At 33.9% G+C, this 18,655-nt stretch overlaps 1 protein-coding gene and 1 long non-coding RNA gene across 12 annotated transcripts; both read left to right on the top strand.

The window, feature by feature from the left end:
- The first annotated feature begins 4,738 nt into the window (after nucleotides 1-4,738).
- On the top strand, nucleotides 4,739-9,897 carry LOC106405921. 11 transcript variants are annotated; one of them, XR_007326457.1, is made up of 10 exons: nucleotides 4,783-5,166; nucleotides 5,420-5,466; nucleotides 5,649-5,812; nucleotides 6,151-6,268; nucleotides 6,368-6,539; nucleotides 6,616-6,848; nucleotides 7,125-7,230; nucleotides 7,322-9,017; nucleotides 9,162-9,306; nucleotides 9,387-9,897. It is a non-coding gene; the product is annotated as an uncharacterized LOC106405921 (long non-coding RNA). The 11 variants fall into 11 exon arrangements; XR_007326451.1 differs by having other exon boundaries at nucleotides 4,739-5,166; nucleotides 6,151-6,848; nucleotides 7,322-8,801; nucleotides 8,874-9,017; XR_007326456.1 differs by having other exon boundaries at nucleotides 4,779-5,166; nucleotides 6,151-6,539.
- Nucleotides 9,898-13,962: 4,065 nt separating this feature from the next.
- LOC106403336 (bystin) lies at nucleotides 13,963-16,151 on the top strand. Its single transcript, XM_022706049.2, has 10 exons — nucleotides 13,963-14,158; nucleotides 14,223-14,390; nucleotides 14,506-14,635; nucleotides 14,711-14,747; nucleotides 14,839-15,157; nucleotides 15,229-15,308; nucleotides 15,386-15,433; nucleotides 15,524-15,670; nucleotides 15,748-15,820; nucleotides 15,898-16,151. Exons 2-10 carry the CDS (start codon nucleotides 14,292-14,294, stop codon nucleotides 15,961-15,963), a joined length of 999 nt encoding a protein of 332 aa, XP_022561770.1. The 5' UTR covers nucleotides 13,963-14,158; nucleotides 14,223-14,291; the 3' UTR covers nucleotides 15,964-16,151.
- The last annotated feature ends 2,504 nt before the right edge of the window (nucleotides 16,152-18,655 follow it).

The following is an 18,655-nucleotide window of genomic DNA, read 5'->3' as shown; positions in this document are numbered from 1 at the left end:
CAGGAAGTACAGTCAGACTACCCAGGATCGACCGATCCAGTGTTAGGGAGCGATCGATCTACGCCAGACATAGGATTGGGCGATGGCAGAGATCTCCGATCGATGTCCGACAACACGAGATCAATCGATCCTCAGGAAGAGAGCGACCGATCGACGTCTGATGAGCAGCCTCAATCTTCTAATTCTGGAAATCAACGTATTGGGTCTGAAAAATGTAGTATTGCTAAAGACAGACCAAGGAGAGTTGATGTTAGGCCACCAGAGAGATATCGGTTTGAAGATATGGTGGGTTATGCACTACAGGTTGCAGAGGAAGTGGACACTTACGAGCCGTCTACTTACAGAGAAGCCATTTCAAGTTATGCATCTGAGAAATGGTTTGCTTTAATGGGAGATGAGATGGAATCTCATGAAAAGAATCACGCATGGGATCTGGTCACACTACCACCTGGGAGAAAAGTTGTGACTTGCAAGTGGATTTATAAGCTAAAAGAAGGTCAGTCACCAGAAGAGGGAGTCAAGTATAAATCTCGAGTTGTTGCTAGAGGTTTCAGTCAAAGAGAAGGCGTGGACTACAATGAGATATTCTCACCTGTGGTTTGACACACCTCTATCAGAGTGCTATTGGCGATAGTAGCACGTCAGGATCTGGAGTTGGAGCAACTTGATGTGAAGACTGCTTTTCTTCATGGAGAGCTTGAGGAGGAGAACTATATGACTCAGCCTGAGGGTTTTCTATTTCCTGGTAAAGAAGATCATGTGTGCAAGTTGAGGAAGTCGCTGTATGGACTTAAGCAGTCTCCTAGACAGTGGTACAAGAGGTTTGACAGCTATATGGTCAAGTTGGGCTACGACAGGAGTCCTTATTACTATTGTGTCTACATGAGCAAGGTGGAGGATGAGTCGTATATCTACCTGGTGCTGTATGTAGATGACATGCTGATAGCTGCCAAGAAGAAGTGTTATGTTCAGAAGCTGAAAGAACTACTGAGTTCTGAGTTTGAGATGAAAGATTTGGGTGCTGCGAGGAAGATTCTAGGAATGGAGATCTTCAGGGATAGGACAAAGAAGAAGTTGTTCTTGTCACAAAAGGCCTACATTGAAAAGGTCTTGACAAGATTCAGGATGCTTAATGTTAAGCCTATCGATCCTCCATGTGCTGCAAATTTTCATCCTACCATGAGTGATGAAATGTCTGAAGGGGAAATCGATTATATGTCATGTGTTCCTTATGCTAGTGCTGTAGGAAGTTTGATGTATGCTATGGTTTGTACACGACCAGATCTTGCACACGCAGTCGGTGTTGTGAGTAGGTTCATGGTTCAGCCGCGAAAGGAGCACTGGATCGCTGTGAAGAGGATTTTCCGGTACCTTAAGGGTACATCTGATATTGGTCTTTATCTATGGAGACAAGGATCCGAGACTGGTTACTGGGTATTCTGATTTGGATTATGCAGGAGATGTGGACAGCAGGAGATCTATGACTGGTTACGTATTTACTTTGGGTGGTTCGGTTGTGAGCTGGAAGGCGACTTTGCAGTCGACAGTGACTTTGTCTACAACTGAGGCAGAGTATATGGCATTGACAGAAGCTACTAAGGAGGCAATATGGTTGAGAGGATTGGTCAGTGATCTTGGTCTTCATCATGATCAGGCTACTGTGTTTTGTGATAGCTTAAGTGCTATATGCTTAGCCAAGGATCAGGTTCATCATGAGAGAACCAAGCATATCGATGTAAGATACCATTTTCTGAGAGATGAGAAGAGGATTGAAGTGAAGAAGGTAGGAACAGCTGATAATCCTGCGGATATGTTCACTAAGCCGGTTCCTCATAGCAAGTTCAAGCATTGTCTTGATTTGCTAAACATCTCAAGCTGTTAAATCTGGCCCTGATGGGCGTTTGGCCCTGAGGGGCATCTGGCTCGAAGAGAGCATCTGGCCCAAGTGATGGCATCTGGCTCTGAGGATCATGTGGTCCGACGAGACATCTGACATCTGAGTTCGACGGAACATCTGAGCAAAGAGAGAGTCTGGTACATCTGTATTCTGAGCACGAAGAAGTGCATTTTGGTACATTTGATTATGGAGGATTCAAGTCAAGGTGGAGATTTGTTGAATAATGCCTTGAAACTGTTGGACCTTAGACTTTTGAGGCCCACTAGTACTAGGGTTATCCGGGACACAACTATATATATTTTGTGCCTCCTCTAAACTTAGTTAGCAGCCGTAGAGAAACTAAATCTGATCTTCTTGTAGACAGATCTCTGTAATTCCTCCATCAATAAAATTTTTCTTTGCCCGTGAACGTAGCCGTTAGGGGTGAACCACGTTAAATCTCTGTGTTTTTCTTTATTGTTTATCCATCTGTTAATTTATATCTTCTCACATCTGTCACAGCAGGAAGCAAATAGAATCCACTGAAAAAGCTCGCAGGAGAAAGCGAAGGAGATTAACAATCTGATTCAGATTTTAGACGGCAAGAAATGTATAAAGATTCAGTTTCGTTTTGGTTTTGTTTTCTAGCATTGTGTGATTTTTCTGTAGACACAAGCAGCTTAAATCTCTATCTCACTATATGTACGTACGACAACATAGTATAGTAGACTTATATTTCTCAGGCAGCAAAATATTTACAACAGTCGTGTACCATTTAGGTTTTATGGATTAAATAGAGAATAGAGCACATATGATTAGAACGCAAGAAAATTTGTTTATGTGACACTGCTAGTTATGTCTTTGCACAAGAACATATTATTAAGCGACTAGACTCCGAAGATCCATTTGTTGAGATATACTAGTTCAATTTCCCACATGTATATCAGTATGTGTTTGATGTTTTTTTTTTAATGTGTTTGATGTTTTATATATAATACTTTACAAATAAATGAACTTGAAGTAATACTTCTCAATAAACATGGCATGTTGGTCTCGTCATGCTAACAAGGCCAAATCAACGGTATAGCTTGACTCTGAATCTTCAATTTATCTATTGATGTTTTCAGTTCGTGTAATTATTTGTGATAAGGTAGCTACAAATCCCCTCCCCTAGACTATATTTGCGAAGTGATTTTGCCACCATGTCCTTTCTACAATCAATTTCACAAAACAAATATGACATGACTACTGAAATTGATGACATGTCTTATAGCTTAATATGACATGAACAATTGCATTTAATGTTAATTTATATTTTTGGTAAACTTTTTAAAATATGGTAAATTTGCGAAGTGATTTTGCCACCATGTCTTTTCTACAATCAATTTCACAAAATAAATATGACATGGCTACTGAAATTGATGACATCTCTTATAGCTTAATATGACATGGACAATTTCATTTAATGTTAATTTATATTTTTGGTAAACTTTTTAAAATATGGTAATAACTCATATATTACATTTAATGTCAATTTATATTTTTGAATTTTTTTTTAGAATATGAGAATAACTCATAAATTATCATTAAAATAAATATATTAAAATATGGCATTATAAATTTTGAAATATAATTTAATTATATATTTTTAAATTATACAATTTTACAACTAAATTTTTCAAAAATGTATACAATTTTTTTAAAAACTTATAAAAATTTAATCGTAAAATCATTATTTTTTATATATCTACAAATTTTATAAATATTGTTTAATTTTAATTTTTGGTAATTATGCAACTTTTACAAATTTATTTAATATATTTAATTAAAATAAATAGATAAAAAATCTATCTAAGATTATAATTTCAAATATATACATGCATATTTTTAAATATAATTTTTATGTTTAATTAAATCAAATTTATATTAAAATATTGATACGAAAAAGAAATTTTACAATATTAATAAAATTTTATTTTAAAATATAATTTATATTTATTTGTAATAAAATATTTTAAATTTTTTTACTGCATATTTGCGAAGTGATTTTGCCACATGTCTTTTCTACAATTAATTTCACAAAACAAATATGACATGTCTACTGAAATTGATGAAATATCTTATAACTTAATATGACATGGAAAATTGCATTTAATCTTAATTTATATTTTTGGTACACTTTTTAAAATAAGGTAATAACTCATATATTACATTTAATGTCAATTTATATTTTTAGAAATTTTTTTTAGAATATGAAAATAACTCATAAATTATCATTAAAATAAATATATTCAAATATGGCATTATAAATTTTTAGATATAATTTAATTATATATTTTTAAATTATACAATTTTATTACTAAATTTTTCAAAAATGTATGCAATTTTTTTAGAAAATGATAAAAATTTAATCGTAAAATCATTATTTTCTTATATATCTACAAATTTTATAAATATTGTTTAATTTTAAATTTTGGTAATTATGCAATTTTTACAAATTTATTTAATATATTTAATTAAAATAAATAGATAGAAAATCTATCTAAGATTATAATTTCAAATATATACACACATATTCTTAAATATAATTTTTCTGTTTAATTAAATCAAATTTATATTAAAATATTGATACGAAAAAGAAACTTTACAATATCAATAAATTTTTATTTTAAAATATAATTTATATTTATTTGTTAAAAAATAGTTTAAATTTTTTTGTGCAGAAAGACACCTAGTCAACTTTATAATGAGTTAGTTTCAAGACTCCTGAAGGTGTCCACGTGGACTAGCTTTTTAAAGTTTGTGGGTTCCATATTTCGACTTTGGTTTGGTCATAAGTTTTCGAGTTTGGTTTGATTATTGTAGGCTCCATGTTTTTCGGTTTGGTTTGGTCAGAACATTTGTTTCCAAATAGGTCAACGAAATTATAAAAGGTTAACATAATAAAGACAACTTTTACTCATCGTGACTTTCCTTCTTCCTCCATCCCCGGTCTCATCGCTATCTCACAGCAACAAGTATATCGTTTCAGATTGCGAAGATATTCATCCACATACAAAGCTTCAAATCTAATTATTAGAAATACCGATAGTTTACAGAACGGCCACTCCAGCCGTTTCAGAAATTTCTCAGTCTAATCCTATAAAACGCCTCAGCTCAGAAAGTTTACAAAACGGCCATTCCAGCGCGGGCAAATCACATCACAGATTGTGAAGAAAGAAGAAGTCAATCGAGTATTTAGCATGCTAAGAATTGTCAACAAGTCGTACAAGAGAAAGATTCTTCATGAGGTAATCACGAGATCTATATCTCTTTGCTGAATTAATAATTATGTTACTTGAAATCTCCTTCCTGGTATTTTAAGTTCTTGAATTTAGTGAACTGATCTCTTGATTGCGACGATTTCACACTATTCGTTAACTCGGGATTTCTATTTCTGGATGATGTTTGCGAGTAGAAAGGCCGAATTGATATTTGATGTTGTTTGATTTCTGAAGTTACTCGATGTTGACAAGTTTGGTAATTCTTCACCTCTTATTTCAGGTCAAGATCCTTCCCTTAAATGATCTGAAGTACTCAAGTTCTGCATGGTAAAGACTTAAAGATTATCTAGACAAGGATATGGCTCTCTATCTGATTTAATTGTTATTTTCGTGGTCTAGTGTACGAAATTTCTTCTGCATGTGGTTATCTCAGTACATTATTACAGCATGTATTGATTGTTCTTATTGATGGTAGTTAACAGGGTTTGTAAAATTCACTTATTTTGCAGGACTCTAAGCTGCCAAAAGATTTAGTCTATGGTCGTGCCTATAGTTCCTTTGTGATTTTCGAATTATTACTTTGCCTTCGTTGTGATAATGTGATATGTGATGGGGGCCATGAGAGTTAGTCCATTGTCGTAGAGGTTGTGTTTTGACACAGAGAAAATTAAAGGTATTCTATTTCTTCCCAGCTACAAATTTATTAATGATGCAATGAACACACTCCGTTTTATGTTACAGAGCAGATGAGGATGTGCATCCTATCTGTAAGAGTTTGTGTTTAAACACACTCTAAAGAATTTACAAGCATAAATTTTGTGCAAGCCCCTACGAGAAACATAATTATAACTTCTATTGTCGTCAAGAAATCATAATTGATATTTATTCATGACCATTATTTTGAAGGCATCAATTTTTCGTAGAGTGAAATTAAAAACTAGGTGGACGGACTTGCCTTGGTCTTGAAGGTTTGATTGAGGGACTAAATATTTGTTTTTAATGAACTGACAGCCAGTGCATATGGAGTTTCTAAGCATAGAAATTGACGTTGGGAATGGGCACTACAGAAAATATGCGTATTAATAGCATCAAATTATCAAATTATAGCGTTTATGACAGTTCTACTATTGTATACCAACACTTACTTTTTCTATAGCGTTTATCAATTTAAAATGCTATATTTGTTACCGCAGAAAAATAATTTTTTTTTGCCATATTAATTTGCTAGGTGCAGGCTTCAACACTTGGAAAAAATAAATATTTTGCCACCAAAACATTTCTCAGATTCACCGAAACGGCTTTGTATTGTTTCTCAGAATCATAAACTAGAGTCTTTTCTCCACTTTCTCTCTCGAACTCATCCTCTCTTCAGCTCCATCTCTCCTCCGTCGTGTTTGCCGGTTAGTTTTTTCATGGCTTCCACCGGACAAACCTCCAATCTTCGTCGTTCACTTTCTCTTTTTAATTCTTTCTTAGGGTTTTGATTTGGGGGTTTTTGGGTTTCGATTTGTCTTGACTATTTTTTACCGTCGAATCCTCCTCCCCCTCACCGCCGTCACTCCTCACTTCCTCGCCTCACCGTCAGATCTGTTGTCACCTCCGTTGGTTACAGAGAAGCAACAGTTCCTGGAGCGTTTCGACTTCACCAATTCATCCTCTCAGGAGACAGCTTGCTAGTTTCTAAGTCTGGCCGGAAGACAATGATTATGGTTTGTTCTCTCATCTTCCAAATCTTAGTTTGATAATTTAATACATTAACAAGTCTTAGAAACACCAAAGTCTCTGTCTTGCTCTGTTCTTGGCTAAAGTTTATCTTTTTGCCCTGTTTTGGGCTAAAGTTTGGCTTTTTCCATGTGCTTCTTTCACCTCTATGCTCTATATAATTTTAAGTCTTTGAGAAGGGAAGGTATGCCTTCTCCTTCACTCAGTAATTTGATGGTTTCTCCATGTTTTAAACTGTGGCTTTATATCTTCTATTATTACAGAGATGTAGACTACATGGAGAACCGCATATATGATGAACGAAGTGATTATGCTGGTGGTTTGAAAGCTGGAAGAAGGCTTTCCTCTGGAACCTCTTCTAACAATAAGGTAATACATCTTTTTGTTTTATTTTCTTCTTCTGTTGCAGAACGACATTGGAGAATCAAGCTGACTGATTCTTTAAAGTTTAATCTTTCAGGGAGACAAGGAGGATGTGTGTGTGTGTGTGTGTGTGTCCAGGGAGACGAGGATGATGTAAACGTGATTTGACTGAACTGAAGAAAGCCAATGACGTTGAAATTCCATCTGGATCCATAATCTCAAAACTTTCTAGACGTTCTTTAAGTATTATATGCCTGGGAAACTTTATATTTTGTTTTGTGACAAAGTTTAGAATGCGTGCATGATTATCTCTTTAAATATATATTGAATCTTCGTTTATGGATATGGATTAATTAAGCTCAAGGAGAACTAAGGTTTTTAAATATCAAAACAAAAAAACCATTACAAAACCAAGGAACAATGAATAAAATAATGCGAAATTGAGTATTTCGGAGATTGATGAATCATCCAGACATTTAGGGCAGTGGCAGGCAAAACCGTATCTAGATTTATATATAATTATAGGGTGTTAAATCCCTGAACATAAATTTAAAATTTCAATCTATTCATTTCAATCAAAAATTAAACTTAATCATTTTAAAAATCTATCTCAAATTTAAATCTAAACCTCAAACACTAAATCTTAAATCTACACCCTAAACCCCAAACCCCAAACTTAAACTCTACATACAAAGTCATAAATCTAAGTTTTTCAAATTTATAATATAAATTTTAAACTTAAACTCCAAGTATATTTAAAACTCAAATCATGTTTATAAATCTAAACACCAACACTAAAACTTTAATAATTTAAATTCAAGATGTATACTTTTCCAAACTTGAATATAAAACCATAAGTATAACCTCAAACTCTAAACCTTACATATACATACTTCAAACCATATATCCATACTTAAAATGTATACTTAATAATTTTAACATTCATACTCAAATCCTTAACTCTATAACTCTATATTATGAACATATACATTTTAATATCAAACCCATAACCATAAACCACAAATCATTTTATTTTTCCTATTGGTTCATTTCACAAAGGTGTGTATCTTTTAATTTTTAAGTTTATATATATTTTTAATCCTAAAGCTTAAATTACAAATCATTTTTATATTGTAACTTCCAAAATTTTAAACTAAACCATAGAACAAGAAACAAAAACTACAAAAACAAAGGAAAAAAACTTATTAGTTAATACATAAATAATGTTAGCAAATATGAGCCAATTAAAAACAAGTGCGTGGATCGCAATCTTAACGACTCATTAAATCGAATCTAAAGGTCCACAATCATTTTCTTCTGATTGGTTCATTTAGAAAAAATGGGATCAATCATATTTAATCCTGGTCGTTGATCAGTGTCGATCTAAAGGCTGAAATTAATCTATTTTAATTAATTGTTTTAAATCTTTTTTCTTCCTTCTCTCCTCTATCGAGACTTCATCTCTTTGGCTAAAAAAATTCGAGACTTCATCTCTTCATCTTCTCTCTTCTCTCTTCTCTTCTAATCTGCTTCTTTTCATTTCCATCAATGAAAAACAAAGATATCAATCACCGATGGTAAGATTTAATGTTATTTTGTTTCGTCTCTTCTACTCATCTGTTTTTAGATTTGTTTTTGTTTGTTTCCAGATCTGCGAAAATGGTACTGTGATAACTAAAAGTTGGTGGTGTGACGAGTTAGTGGTTGGCGAGAGAGCAAGACGATGGAGACATGGCTGAGGGCATGACTGGTCGCTACATCTCTGGCCGACGTCTTGGTGGTCACAGAGAGAGGTTGGGTTCTGCAGTCTCATTGTACTATGTATTGCTTTGAGTTCTTGATTTGAGGGATTATAAGACATAGCTACTTGCGAGAACGTTGATGGCTCTCTATTTTTGAATGGTGTTGCTGATTTCAATACAAATTAATTTTTTCAGATTGTGGAGAAGATGATTGAAATGATCGACTCTGGTTGTGATTAATGGTTGCTCTGATCTTTCATCTTTTTTTCTTTAGTATGACCAGTCTTGCCCTGTTATGGAGTTGTTGACAAGTTCTTCTTGGGAGTTTCTACTCAGCCGGGTATGTTGTTAAACTTTTTTGATGATTTACTTCTAATCTTCGAGTTTAGAGTGTTAATATCCAAGTTCCATTGCTTGTAGGTTCGTCATAATTTAATTGTTTATCTACTACAGCAAACATCGATATTCTTACCGTTTCTAAGAAAGAAACACCAGCAAGTGTGGACCTCCTCTATGTATCGTGCTAAAGGGTAAGTCCCGAGCCGAGCTTCTTCAGACCTTGTCTGATGCTAATGTTGGACTTTCCAGAAAGAGAGGTACAAAAACTTTAGCTGTGACATCTCAGATGATGTAAGAGAACAGAGGCTTAAGTCGGAGATGGCAGAGAAAGCTAGTGGTGGTGGTGTAGGTGAAGCCAAACAAGAAGAAGAAGAAGAGAAGAAAGAGCCAGGAAGAAGGAGACGATGGAACTGCGATGGAAGGGAGACCGCAGCTTAGAGCTTTAGGTTTTAGTTTATTAGGTTTGGTTCAATTTTTTTTTTGTTTATTTAGGTTTGGTTAATTAGTTTTTGGTTTAATATTTTGGTTAATGTATAAACTGATTTTATTTGTAAACAAAATTTTATTAATAAATATAATTTAATTTTTAATTTTTTTTGTTTTTAATCATTTAAATATATTTTAGTTGTTATAATATGATTAATTACTTTTATTATAAAAATTCGAAATAAATATTACATTTAAAAAAATAAAATCAATTCATTATTATAAAAATTAACAATTGCATAGAAATTAACGCTATTGTTGTTTATTTAATTATAGCATACGACATATCCGCTATCAAAAGTGACAGACCTATTATAACGGGCGTTGTCAGAACGTTTTAGGAAAAACTATTATATCGAACTCATAGCGTTTAACGGCTGCTATTAATACTCACATTTCCTGTAGTGGGGCTATAGCGCCTGGTGTCTCACCATCTGCGAGATATCATCATGTATCAGTAAGAAAACTTCTTCCTCTTTGGTTCTCTTATATCCATCATAATAGTTTAACTGTTTGGTGATTTATTTAGAAATGGAAGATTTCATGTGTCCGATGGGTCACTTGGTGGTGGACGCATGGTTGAATACTCAATCTGCAGTGTCACAGGTTAGCAAACGACAAGAATCAATCTGAATATCTGATCTGATCTTTATGTAGAATTAAACTTTCTTAACTATGTATTGGTTTTTTCTCAGAGTTGAGAGATTAAATCAGAACTTTTAGTTTTGAGTTTCTCTACAAGTTATTTCACTTCATCTTGTAATCTGTTTACACATGTTCACTTTGAAAACATGACATCACAAACAAGATACTAAATATTGTTTGCTGAGGATTTTTCCGCTGTTGTAGCTGCGGCAGAAACTTCATGTCACTATAAAGACCATTCTTCCCAACGACTCAATAAACGCAGACAATTAAGTGTTGTGGTGCCGCCAGGAGCCTGTTAAAGTTCTCGACAAGTGGCAGATGAAGGCGTCTTCAAGCTCGGGGTCTGAGACAGTTGAGTGGAATCACTTGTGAATCTGATAAGTATAAGAAATCATACTTCAGGCAGAGAAAGAAGAATATGGGAGATCAATTGGAAGAAAGAAGTGAAGTGTCCAAGTCTTGGGAAGAATAAGAAGTGAAGGAGGGAAGTAAAAACTCTAATTGGATAAGAGGGTTTGCGGTTAGGACCTCTGAAGGAGTGATTGAGCTCAGTTATATAGTAGAGTGATGAGTGAGAAACCTTTTATGCTTGTATTTTGTAATTTGAGTGACGCTACAAGTCCTCGCATAACGACTGGTGACGAACTCACAATCGTGATGAGATTGTGTAGTGAGTTGTACTTACAAGTTTATTGATCAATAAACATTCACTCATTCTCTATCTTTCAGTTGCAGATTTCTTAAATCCAACAGAATCCCACACTTTCAAAGCTTTTTACAAGACATGTCATTCAAATGCTGTAAGAGTTTTCTGTATATTGATTTTCTGTGTGTACATCAAATATATGTAAACCATACTTGCAAATAGTTACAGTTAATTAAATATGTGCTAAATAAATGAGTGGATGTGGTTAACCACTTTAAATTTCATGTAGTCACTATTTAGAGTTTCATCTTCACCACTTCACATTTCATGTAATCACTACCTAGAGTTTCATCTTCACCACTTCACATTTTCTGAAGTGGTAGCTTTGCTCCTTTAGGTTCAACAAATGGAAGTTTCTTAGCGAAAGGATTATGCAAGTCTAGATATACTTCCCACTAACTACGGAAGATTTAGCTACTCTATGGATCACGTAAGCAACCTTGACCTTATACTGCAAATAGGTTCAGTTACAACCAAAATTCAATGCAGCTAGGAAACATTGTAAACATTTAGCTGGCAATGCAGAAATAAGAAACTAGCAAGAAATGTAAATGGTATTCAAAATCATAAAATATGCAAAGTCAGTTTCATGAGATAGTCATTATTTAATAAACGATATATATTTTCACATGCTTAATAGACCCATTTTTGATAATAAGATAGAAATAAAAAAAAATGAAGCTGGATACAAAGCATTTCAAGAATGATACAGAAAATTCAAAATTATTAATAACAAGATAGCAAGCGCGGGGTTGACGATTCCTAGTAATTTTAGAAATCAAGGTACTCATAAATCCAAAAACATTGAAGAAAGGTGAATTGGAAAGGCTATCAAGTGATCAGGTGACAACCAAATAAAGCAATTCTATAACCACACTATGCATGACTAAGAGCATGTTTAATTGGGGGGGGGGGGGGGGTTCTTAGGGTGGGAGTTCTTAGCAGAATATAAAAACCCGCCTCTTAACTTTTAACTAAAAAAGCTAAGAACCGGTTCTTAAATATTACCTAGTCTTTCGCATTGGGTTTTAGGTTTAGTCTGGCTTGTTATTTATTTATTTATATTCTTTTAGATATAAAGATATAAGAACCGCTGGATACTAATAAAATTTGATTCAAATAAAAGTTTATTTTTGTTTATTTCACATAACAATATTGGAAACTGGCTAATAGCTAAAAGAATTTGGGTCCAACTCGGTTCCGTTCCATTTTTTTGATAATATCAAATAATTTTGAATAGTTCAGGTAAAAGGTCAAATAATTCAGTTTTTTTTTTCTGGATAACTTATTAAGTAAGGTTGTTCAAATAAAAATATTGCGCCGTTTGGATAATTTCTAAATTTTTGTATGAAAAACATTAGGATATTTTTGTTTTTAATAATATTATTGGATGTCATCATCAACAAGGAAGTAGGAAATATACTGAATGCTGGATTCATAAGATAGATGCAATACCAGAATGGTTGGCCAATGTCGTAGTGGTATGAAAGAAGACCTGCAAATAGCAAATTTGCATAGACTTCACCGACCTTAACGTTCTATAGAGTTTTAACACTTGCAACATTCTGGTTTACACTAAACTAAAAATAACTACTTCCTCATGTCAAACATTAGTTCAACGTTTTCAAGAAATCAGCCACAATCTTCTGTTTGAAGTAGACTTACCAATCATTTATACTTGATTTCTATTAATCTCATGTTGAAAATTATGCGCTGCGTCTATCCAAATGTAAATTGCATACCAGAATAATTCAGTTATGGCATAAATCAGTTTCTCCTTCATATTTCTGCAATACACAGACAATTAAAAAAAGCAGAAACACAACACAGGGAGAAACACGAGTAGGAAAAACCTGAAAGCGTGTAATAACAAAAGGAATGATTTAAGCAAACCTAAAAATCTATATTGGAAAAAAGTAGCTAAAGAGAAAGCTACGTACTTTGTGAAATCCAGACCGAAACGCTTCCACTTGTTTTTAGATCCCTGTACACACTGTGGCATTGACAATAGCCTTCACATATATACTCCTCGAGGTAATTATCCAAATTTACCTATCCACAATGTGCAGGCAGGGCCGGCTACTACTAGAGTGGATTTTGAGATCCATCACTCTTAGACTTTGTACGTGACCAAAAGCTACTATTTGCATTTTACAAGCAAGCTGTTTCAGAATGCAATTGAAGTTATAAATATTATGGTTTCATCTTATCCCACTTATTAATGTTACAAAATTAACAATTTTGTTTTTGAATAACCGAGAGGTGATCCAGAGGCCCGATTAGTCCCCCAGACCGGATAAGGTGTAAACTCGCCTATAGATGACTTTCGGGTAAAAACATATTCCCTCTTTAGTACTCTCTCCGTTTCAAAAAAAAACATATTTTACATTTTTCACATATATTAAAAAAACACAATAAAATTTGATTGTAAATGCATTGTTTTTTGTGAATAATAATTTTTCATTACTTTTATCCAATAGAAATCCAATAAACACCATTACCTTTTTAAAAAATTAACAATTTTTCATTACATAATACATTGAAAATGTAAAAAATGTATCTTTTTGAAAAAAAATTGTTTCTAAAATATGGATATTTCTGAAACAGAGGAAGTATATAACAAAATTAAAGTCGTTATCTCTATCGTAGCTGAATATGAATCAAGTGTGTTTTTGGAATAATTTTCGGTATCCAATATTTTGGGACATTTTTTTTAATTTAGACTTAAAACTTGGCAAAATTTAGTATATCACGTAAAAATTATGAATGTATAAAAATGGGCTGCAAAGAATCATAGGAGATTTTAATCAGGTTAAAAACCTATCCCAACTTTTATAATATATATAGATACTTTAGATATTTGGGGGTAGTGGTGAATTAGTAAAAGAGGCAGCCACAACAACAAGGCTAGGTCTGCGCGAGAGCAGTAAGGTGATTCTCTCTGCCTTCTTAGACCGTTTCGAATGGCGACAAAGAGGAACTTTAAGGCAATCTCCATCGCTGCCGCCAGAAGGTGAGAAGTGTAGGATTCCTTTTGTCGACTGATGGAGTGTCTGTAATAGTTTTGTTTTGTTCAGCTAACGGAGAAGATCCTGAAGGAAGCGTATGCGCAGCAAAAGGAAGTCAAGGATGAAGAAAACGCTCCCATGAGCTCCTTCTCCTTCAAGCAACCATTGTATGAGTTGGAAGATGTTATTGATGATGATGTTGATGTTGATGAGATCCAGAGCCAACTTGATTACCACGTAAGATTTTTTCTTCGCAATCGTTTGTGTTTATATGACACTATATATGTAACATTAACTAGCTGTGGTTATGTGATTGAGATTCTTATTGATGTTTCCGATAAAATTGTTCAAGGAGGATATGGAGAAAGAAGAGAAGTTATTACTAGATGCCTTCTTTAACAAAGATGGGGATTCAATAGCAAAACGTCTCTCTGATGCTATTACTTCTTCACTTGAAGCTAAACAGCATATTGCTGCTACAGGTTTTTGCTTGTTAAAGTCCTTTGTTTTTTCTTCTTCTTCTGTATGATGATTAACTGGCTAATTCTCACTCGCAGGCTCAGCTTGTGTTTCAGAAACTGACTACTATCAAAAGTAACGCCTCTCTTTTTTACCCCTCTCCTTGTAAAATTACTTCTACAACTTCAATAAACTGGTTTTGTCTCTGATAAACTATTGCTTGCAGGCTGGGAGATTTTATGAGTCTATACACACACGGCAAAATGCCGAAAGCTCTTAACCATCTTACTAGACTGGAAAATTGGGAAAGTTTATTGAAGTTGACTCAACCAGAGAGTTGGTCTCCAAATGCAATGTACAAGGCTACAAACATGTTTGCCTCCAGCACCGAAGCTGAACGCTTCTATGAACTTTTTCTTCTTCCTAGGGTCAGAGAGGATATCAGAATCCACAAAAAGCTACATTTTTGTCTCTACCAATCTTTGAAAAGGTCACTCTTCAAGCCCAAAGGATTATACTGTGGGATTCTACTTCCACTCTGTAAGGTGTGTTTTTTTCTATTCTTTTATTTTGTCCTGACTTTTCTCTAATATTAACTTGCATATTTTTTTGTTAGTCTGGAACATGCACCATCCCCGAAGCTGTAATTATAGGGAGTATAATACACAAGTTTTCTATTCCTAAAAATTTTTCAAGGTACCAAGGATTTACCTTTAATAATTGCCAAATCATTGAGAACATAAAACAAAATTATTAATGCACATGAATTGCAGTGCCGCCTTGGTATGTTTGGCGGAGATGGAGTTTCTTGGCACAAGAAGGTAAAAATGCCAGCCTATACCTTACACGTACATATGTTATATCTTGTGCCCTTCTTTGGTTACATTGTGTCTTTGTTTGTGGGTGTGTAGTTACTTCATGAAAGCTATCCTGGAGAAGAAATATGCGCTGGCTCATCTGGCCATTGATGCGGTCGCTGCTCACTTCTTGAGATTTCGTAAGCAGACTAAAGTTATGCCGGTCATTTGGCACCAAACTCTTCTCGCCTTTGTACAACGGTAAGGAATAATAAGAAGAAGAAGATAAAAAGAGTCTCACTGTAAGTCATGTCAAGTGTTAACCTCTTTTTTTGCAGGTACAAGCATGAACTAAGAAAGGAGGATAAAAAGAGTCTCACAAGTCTACTTGAGAAGCAAAATCACGAGCTAGTATGACCACTTTCCCTTGTCTAATCAAAATATGTTCCTCTCTCTTTTTTTTTAAGCCGTATTTACCATTAATGCAGATTACTCCTGAAATTGTGAGAGAGCTTATTAGTAGCAGAAACCGTGGAGAGATGGAGGATAATTGATGTATAGAGGATATTTAGAATAAATATCTTATTTATTTAATGTTTTATTTAGAGTTTATTTATTATTAATATAATTATCTCTAGTGTTTAGGGTTTTTATGTTTTCTTATATATAGTCTTTGGGGCTATGGTTTTATGCAGTTTACGATTTGATTGATTATTAATAAAAAGTTAAGAGATTTCTCTTTTGTTCCTTGTTTTCGGTAGATCATAGGTGATCTCAACGAATTTAAGAAGACATTGATCTTAGGCATTCTTAGACTAAATAAGATCTTTGTTATTATCCTAGTTTTCCGGGTATTCTAAGAATCAACGGATCTCAAGTTATATCCTATAAAGCTTCCGTTACATTAGTTGGTATCAGAGCCAGATTTTTGTTTCTTAATCAAAGCTAGATTTGGAATCATGAAGAATTCGTTCGTGGAAAGTGAAGAAACAAATTACATAGAGGTTATTGGAGATCCAGTTTACGATACTTATGGTGAGGATTATGAAATCTGCATCAAAAATCAAGTATCCCAAGACATCGTCGTGCAACATGGCGTCCAGAACTCAATCCCAACCAATCCCAGAAAAGATGGTGTGCTTTTGATAAGACTGGAAATTTTTGCTCTAATACAAGCACATCACGTGATGGTGGATGGCATCAAATCAAAGAGTCTTGTTGGTGGCTTGTTTTTGAAGACAAAAGGTTTAACAGCGATGATTGGATACATGGACAAAAATAATGTGTTCTATATTTGTTTTTTGTTTATCTACGTGAAGATCAAGGATGTCAAGTTTCATCAATGGAAGAGAATAAAAATATTATTCGAAGACCACGGTTAAGATTCGAGGACGAATCTTTCCAACCCGAAGAGAATGTTGTAGAGAGGATATTTAGGGTAAATATCTTATTTATTTAATGTTTTATTTAGAGTTTATTTATTATTAAGATAATTATCTATAATGTTTAGGGTTTTTGGTTTTATGCAGTTTATGAGTTGATTGATTATTAATAAAAAGTTAAGAGATTTCTCTTTTGTTCTTTGTTTTCGGTAGATCATAGGTGATCTCAACGAATTTAAGAAGACATTGATCTTAGGCATTCTTAGACTAAATAAGATCTTTGTGATTATCCTAGTTTTCCGGGTATTCTAAAAATCAACGGATCTCTAGTTCTATCCTATAAAGCTTCCGCTACATCAGTTGGTATCAGAGAAGAAACAAATTACATAGAGGTTACTGGAGATCCAGTTTACGATACTTATGGTGAGGATTATGAAATCTGCATCAAAAATCAAGTATCCCAAGACATCGTCGTGCAACATGGCGTCCAGAACTCAATCCCAACCAATCCCAGAAAAGATGGTGTGCTTTTGATAAGACTGGAAATTTTTGCTCTAATACAAGCACATCACGTGATGGTGGATGGCATCAAATCAAAGAGTCTGTTGGTGGCTTGTTTGTGAAGACAAAAGGTTTAACAGCGATGATTGGATACATGGACAAAAATAATGTGTTCTATATTTGTTTTTTGTTTATCTACGTGAAGATCAAGGATGTAAGTTTCATCAATGGAAGAGAAGAAAAATATTATTCGAAGACCACACTTAAGATTCGAGGACGAATCTTTCCAACCCGAAGAGAATGATGTAGAGAGGATATTTAGAATAAATATCTTATTTATTTGATGTTTTATTTAGAATTTACTTATTATTAAGATAATTATCTCTAATGTTTAGGGTTTTTATGTTTTCTTATATATAGTCTTTGGGGCTATGGTTTTATGCAGTTTATGAGTTGATTGATTATTAATAAAAGGTTAAGAGATTTCTCTTTTGTTCATTGTTTTGGTAGATCATAGGTGATCTCAACAAATTTAAGAAGACATTGATCTTAGGCATTCTTAGACTAAATAAGATCTTTGTGATTATCCTAGTTTTTTGGGTATTCTAAGAATCAACGGATCTCTAGTTCTATCCTATAAAGCTTCCGCTACATCAATAATTCACATTCAGCTTCAACGATCAACAACAAGCCGATCAAAGAAGACTGGTTTGACATGCCACAAGTTCCAATGGAAGAAGACTACTGATCTATCTATATTTATATCCGGTCTTCCAATTGTCGGTAGTTGTGTATCAATCTTTAGTGAACCCTCTTTTGTTTTGTGTTTAAATTCTTATTTATGCTTAGGGGATTGTCATTGACGTTATATTTGTGTTTCGGTGAGACTTGGTCTTTAGCTGATTTTACAAAGGAGGTTATTCATGGTTCTCATTTTATCACAAATGTGTTCCATATAACCATTTTATTTATTTGGAATGTCTATGTGTTGCCACAGATGACAGAACAAGTGCTATATGAACATCTTTTCAAACGTGTTTAGTTTGAGATGTTTCCAGGATCATAACTAGAATGTGGAACATGTGAAAATTTATGCTCGGAACTTGGTTCTCAAATTTGAATAATTTGTCGATTTGTAATTGTGTGCGTATTGAAGTGCTGTTTTTGTTGTCAAATAAACCATACACTACTTCGTGGGGTTTGGTGAGTAGTGCGGGCCGCTTCTGACATTTATCTGTAGTCGTGCTTTCACTTGGGTCCCAAATTCCAGTTGACTTGCATCGCAAGTGTAGAACTTGAAGTTGAGAAATGTTGGTCTTCTATTAGTAACAGATAGAAAGTGGAAGCAGAGAGAAACAAATGC

The sequence above is a fragment of the Brassica napus genome, chromosome C7, assembly GCF_020379485.1.
Source record: "Brassica napus cultivar Da-Ae chromosome C7, Da-Ae, whole genome shotgun sequence".
Taxonomy (NCBI): domain Eukaryota; kingdom Viridiplantae; phylum Streptophyta; class Magnoliopsida; order Brassicales; family Brassicaceae; genus Brassica; species Brassica napus.
Note: the sequence above shows the minus strand (reverse complement) of the source record. Positions and strands in the feature narration are given on the sequence as shown.

Excerpts from the sequence above, each read along its gene's own strand:
- LOC106403336 (XM_022706049.2), top strand. The coding sequence starts at position 14,292 with ATGAGCTCCTTCTCCTTCAAGCAACCATTGTATGAGTTGGAAGATGTT. Across the intron at positions 14,748-14,838 it reads GAAACTGACTACTATCAAAA|GCTGGGAGATTTTATGAGTC; the intron begins GTAACGCCTCTC and ends TATTGCTTGCAG. Across the intron at positions 15,671-15,747 it reads CTTCTCGCCTTTGTACAACG|GTACAAGCATGAACTAAGAA; the intron begins GTAAGGAATAAT and ends CTTTTTTTGCAG.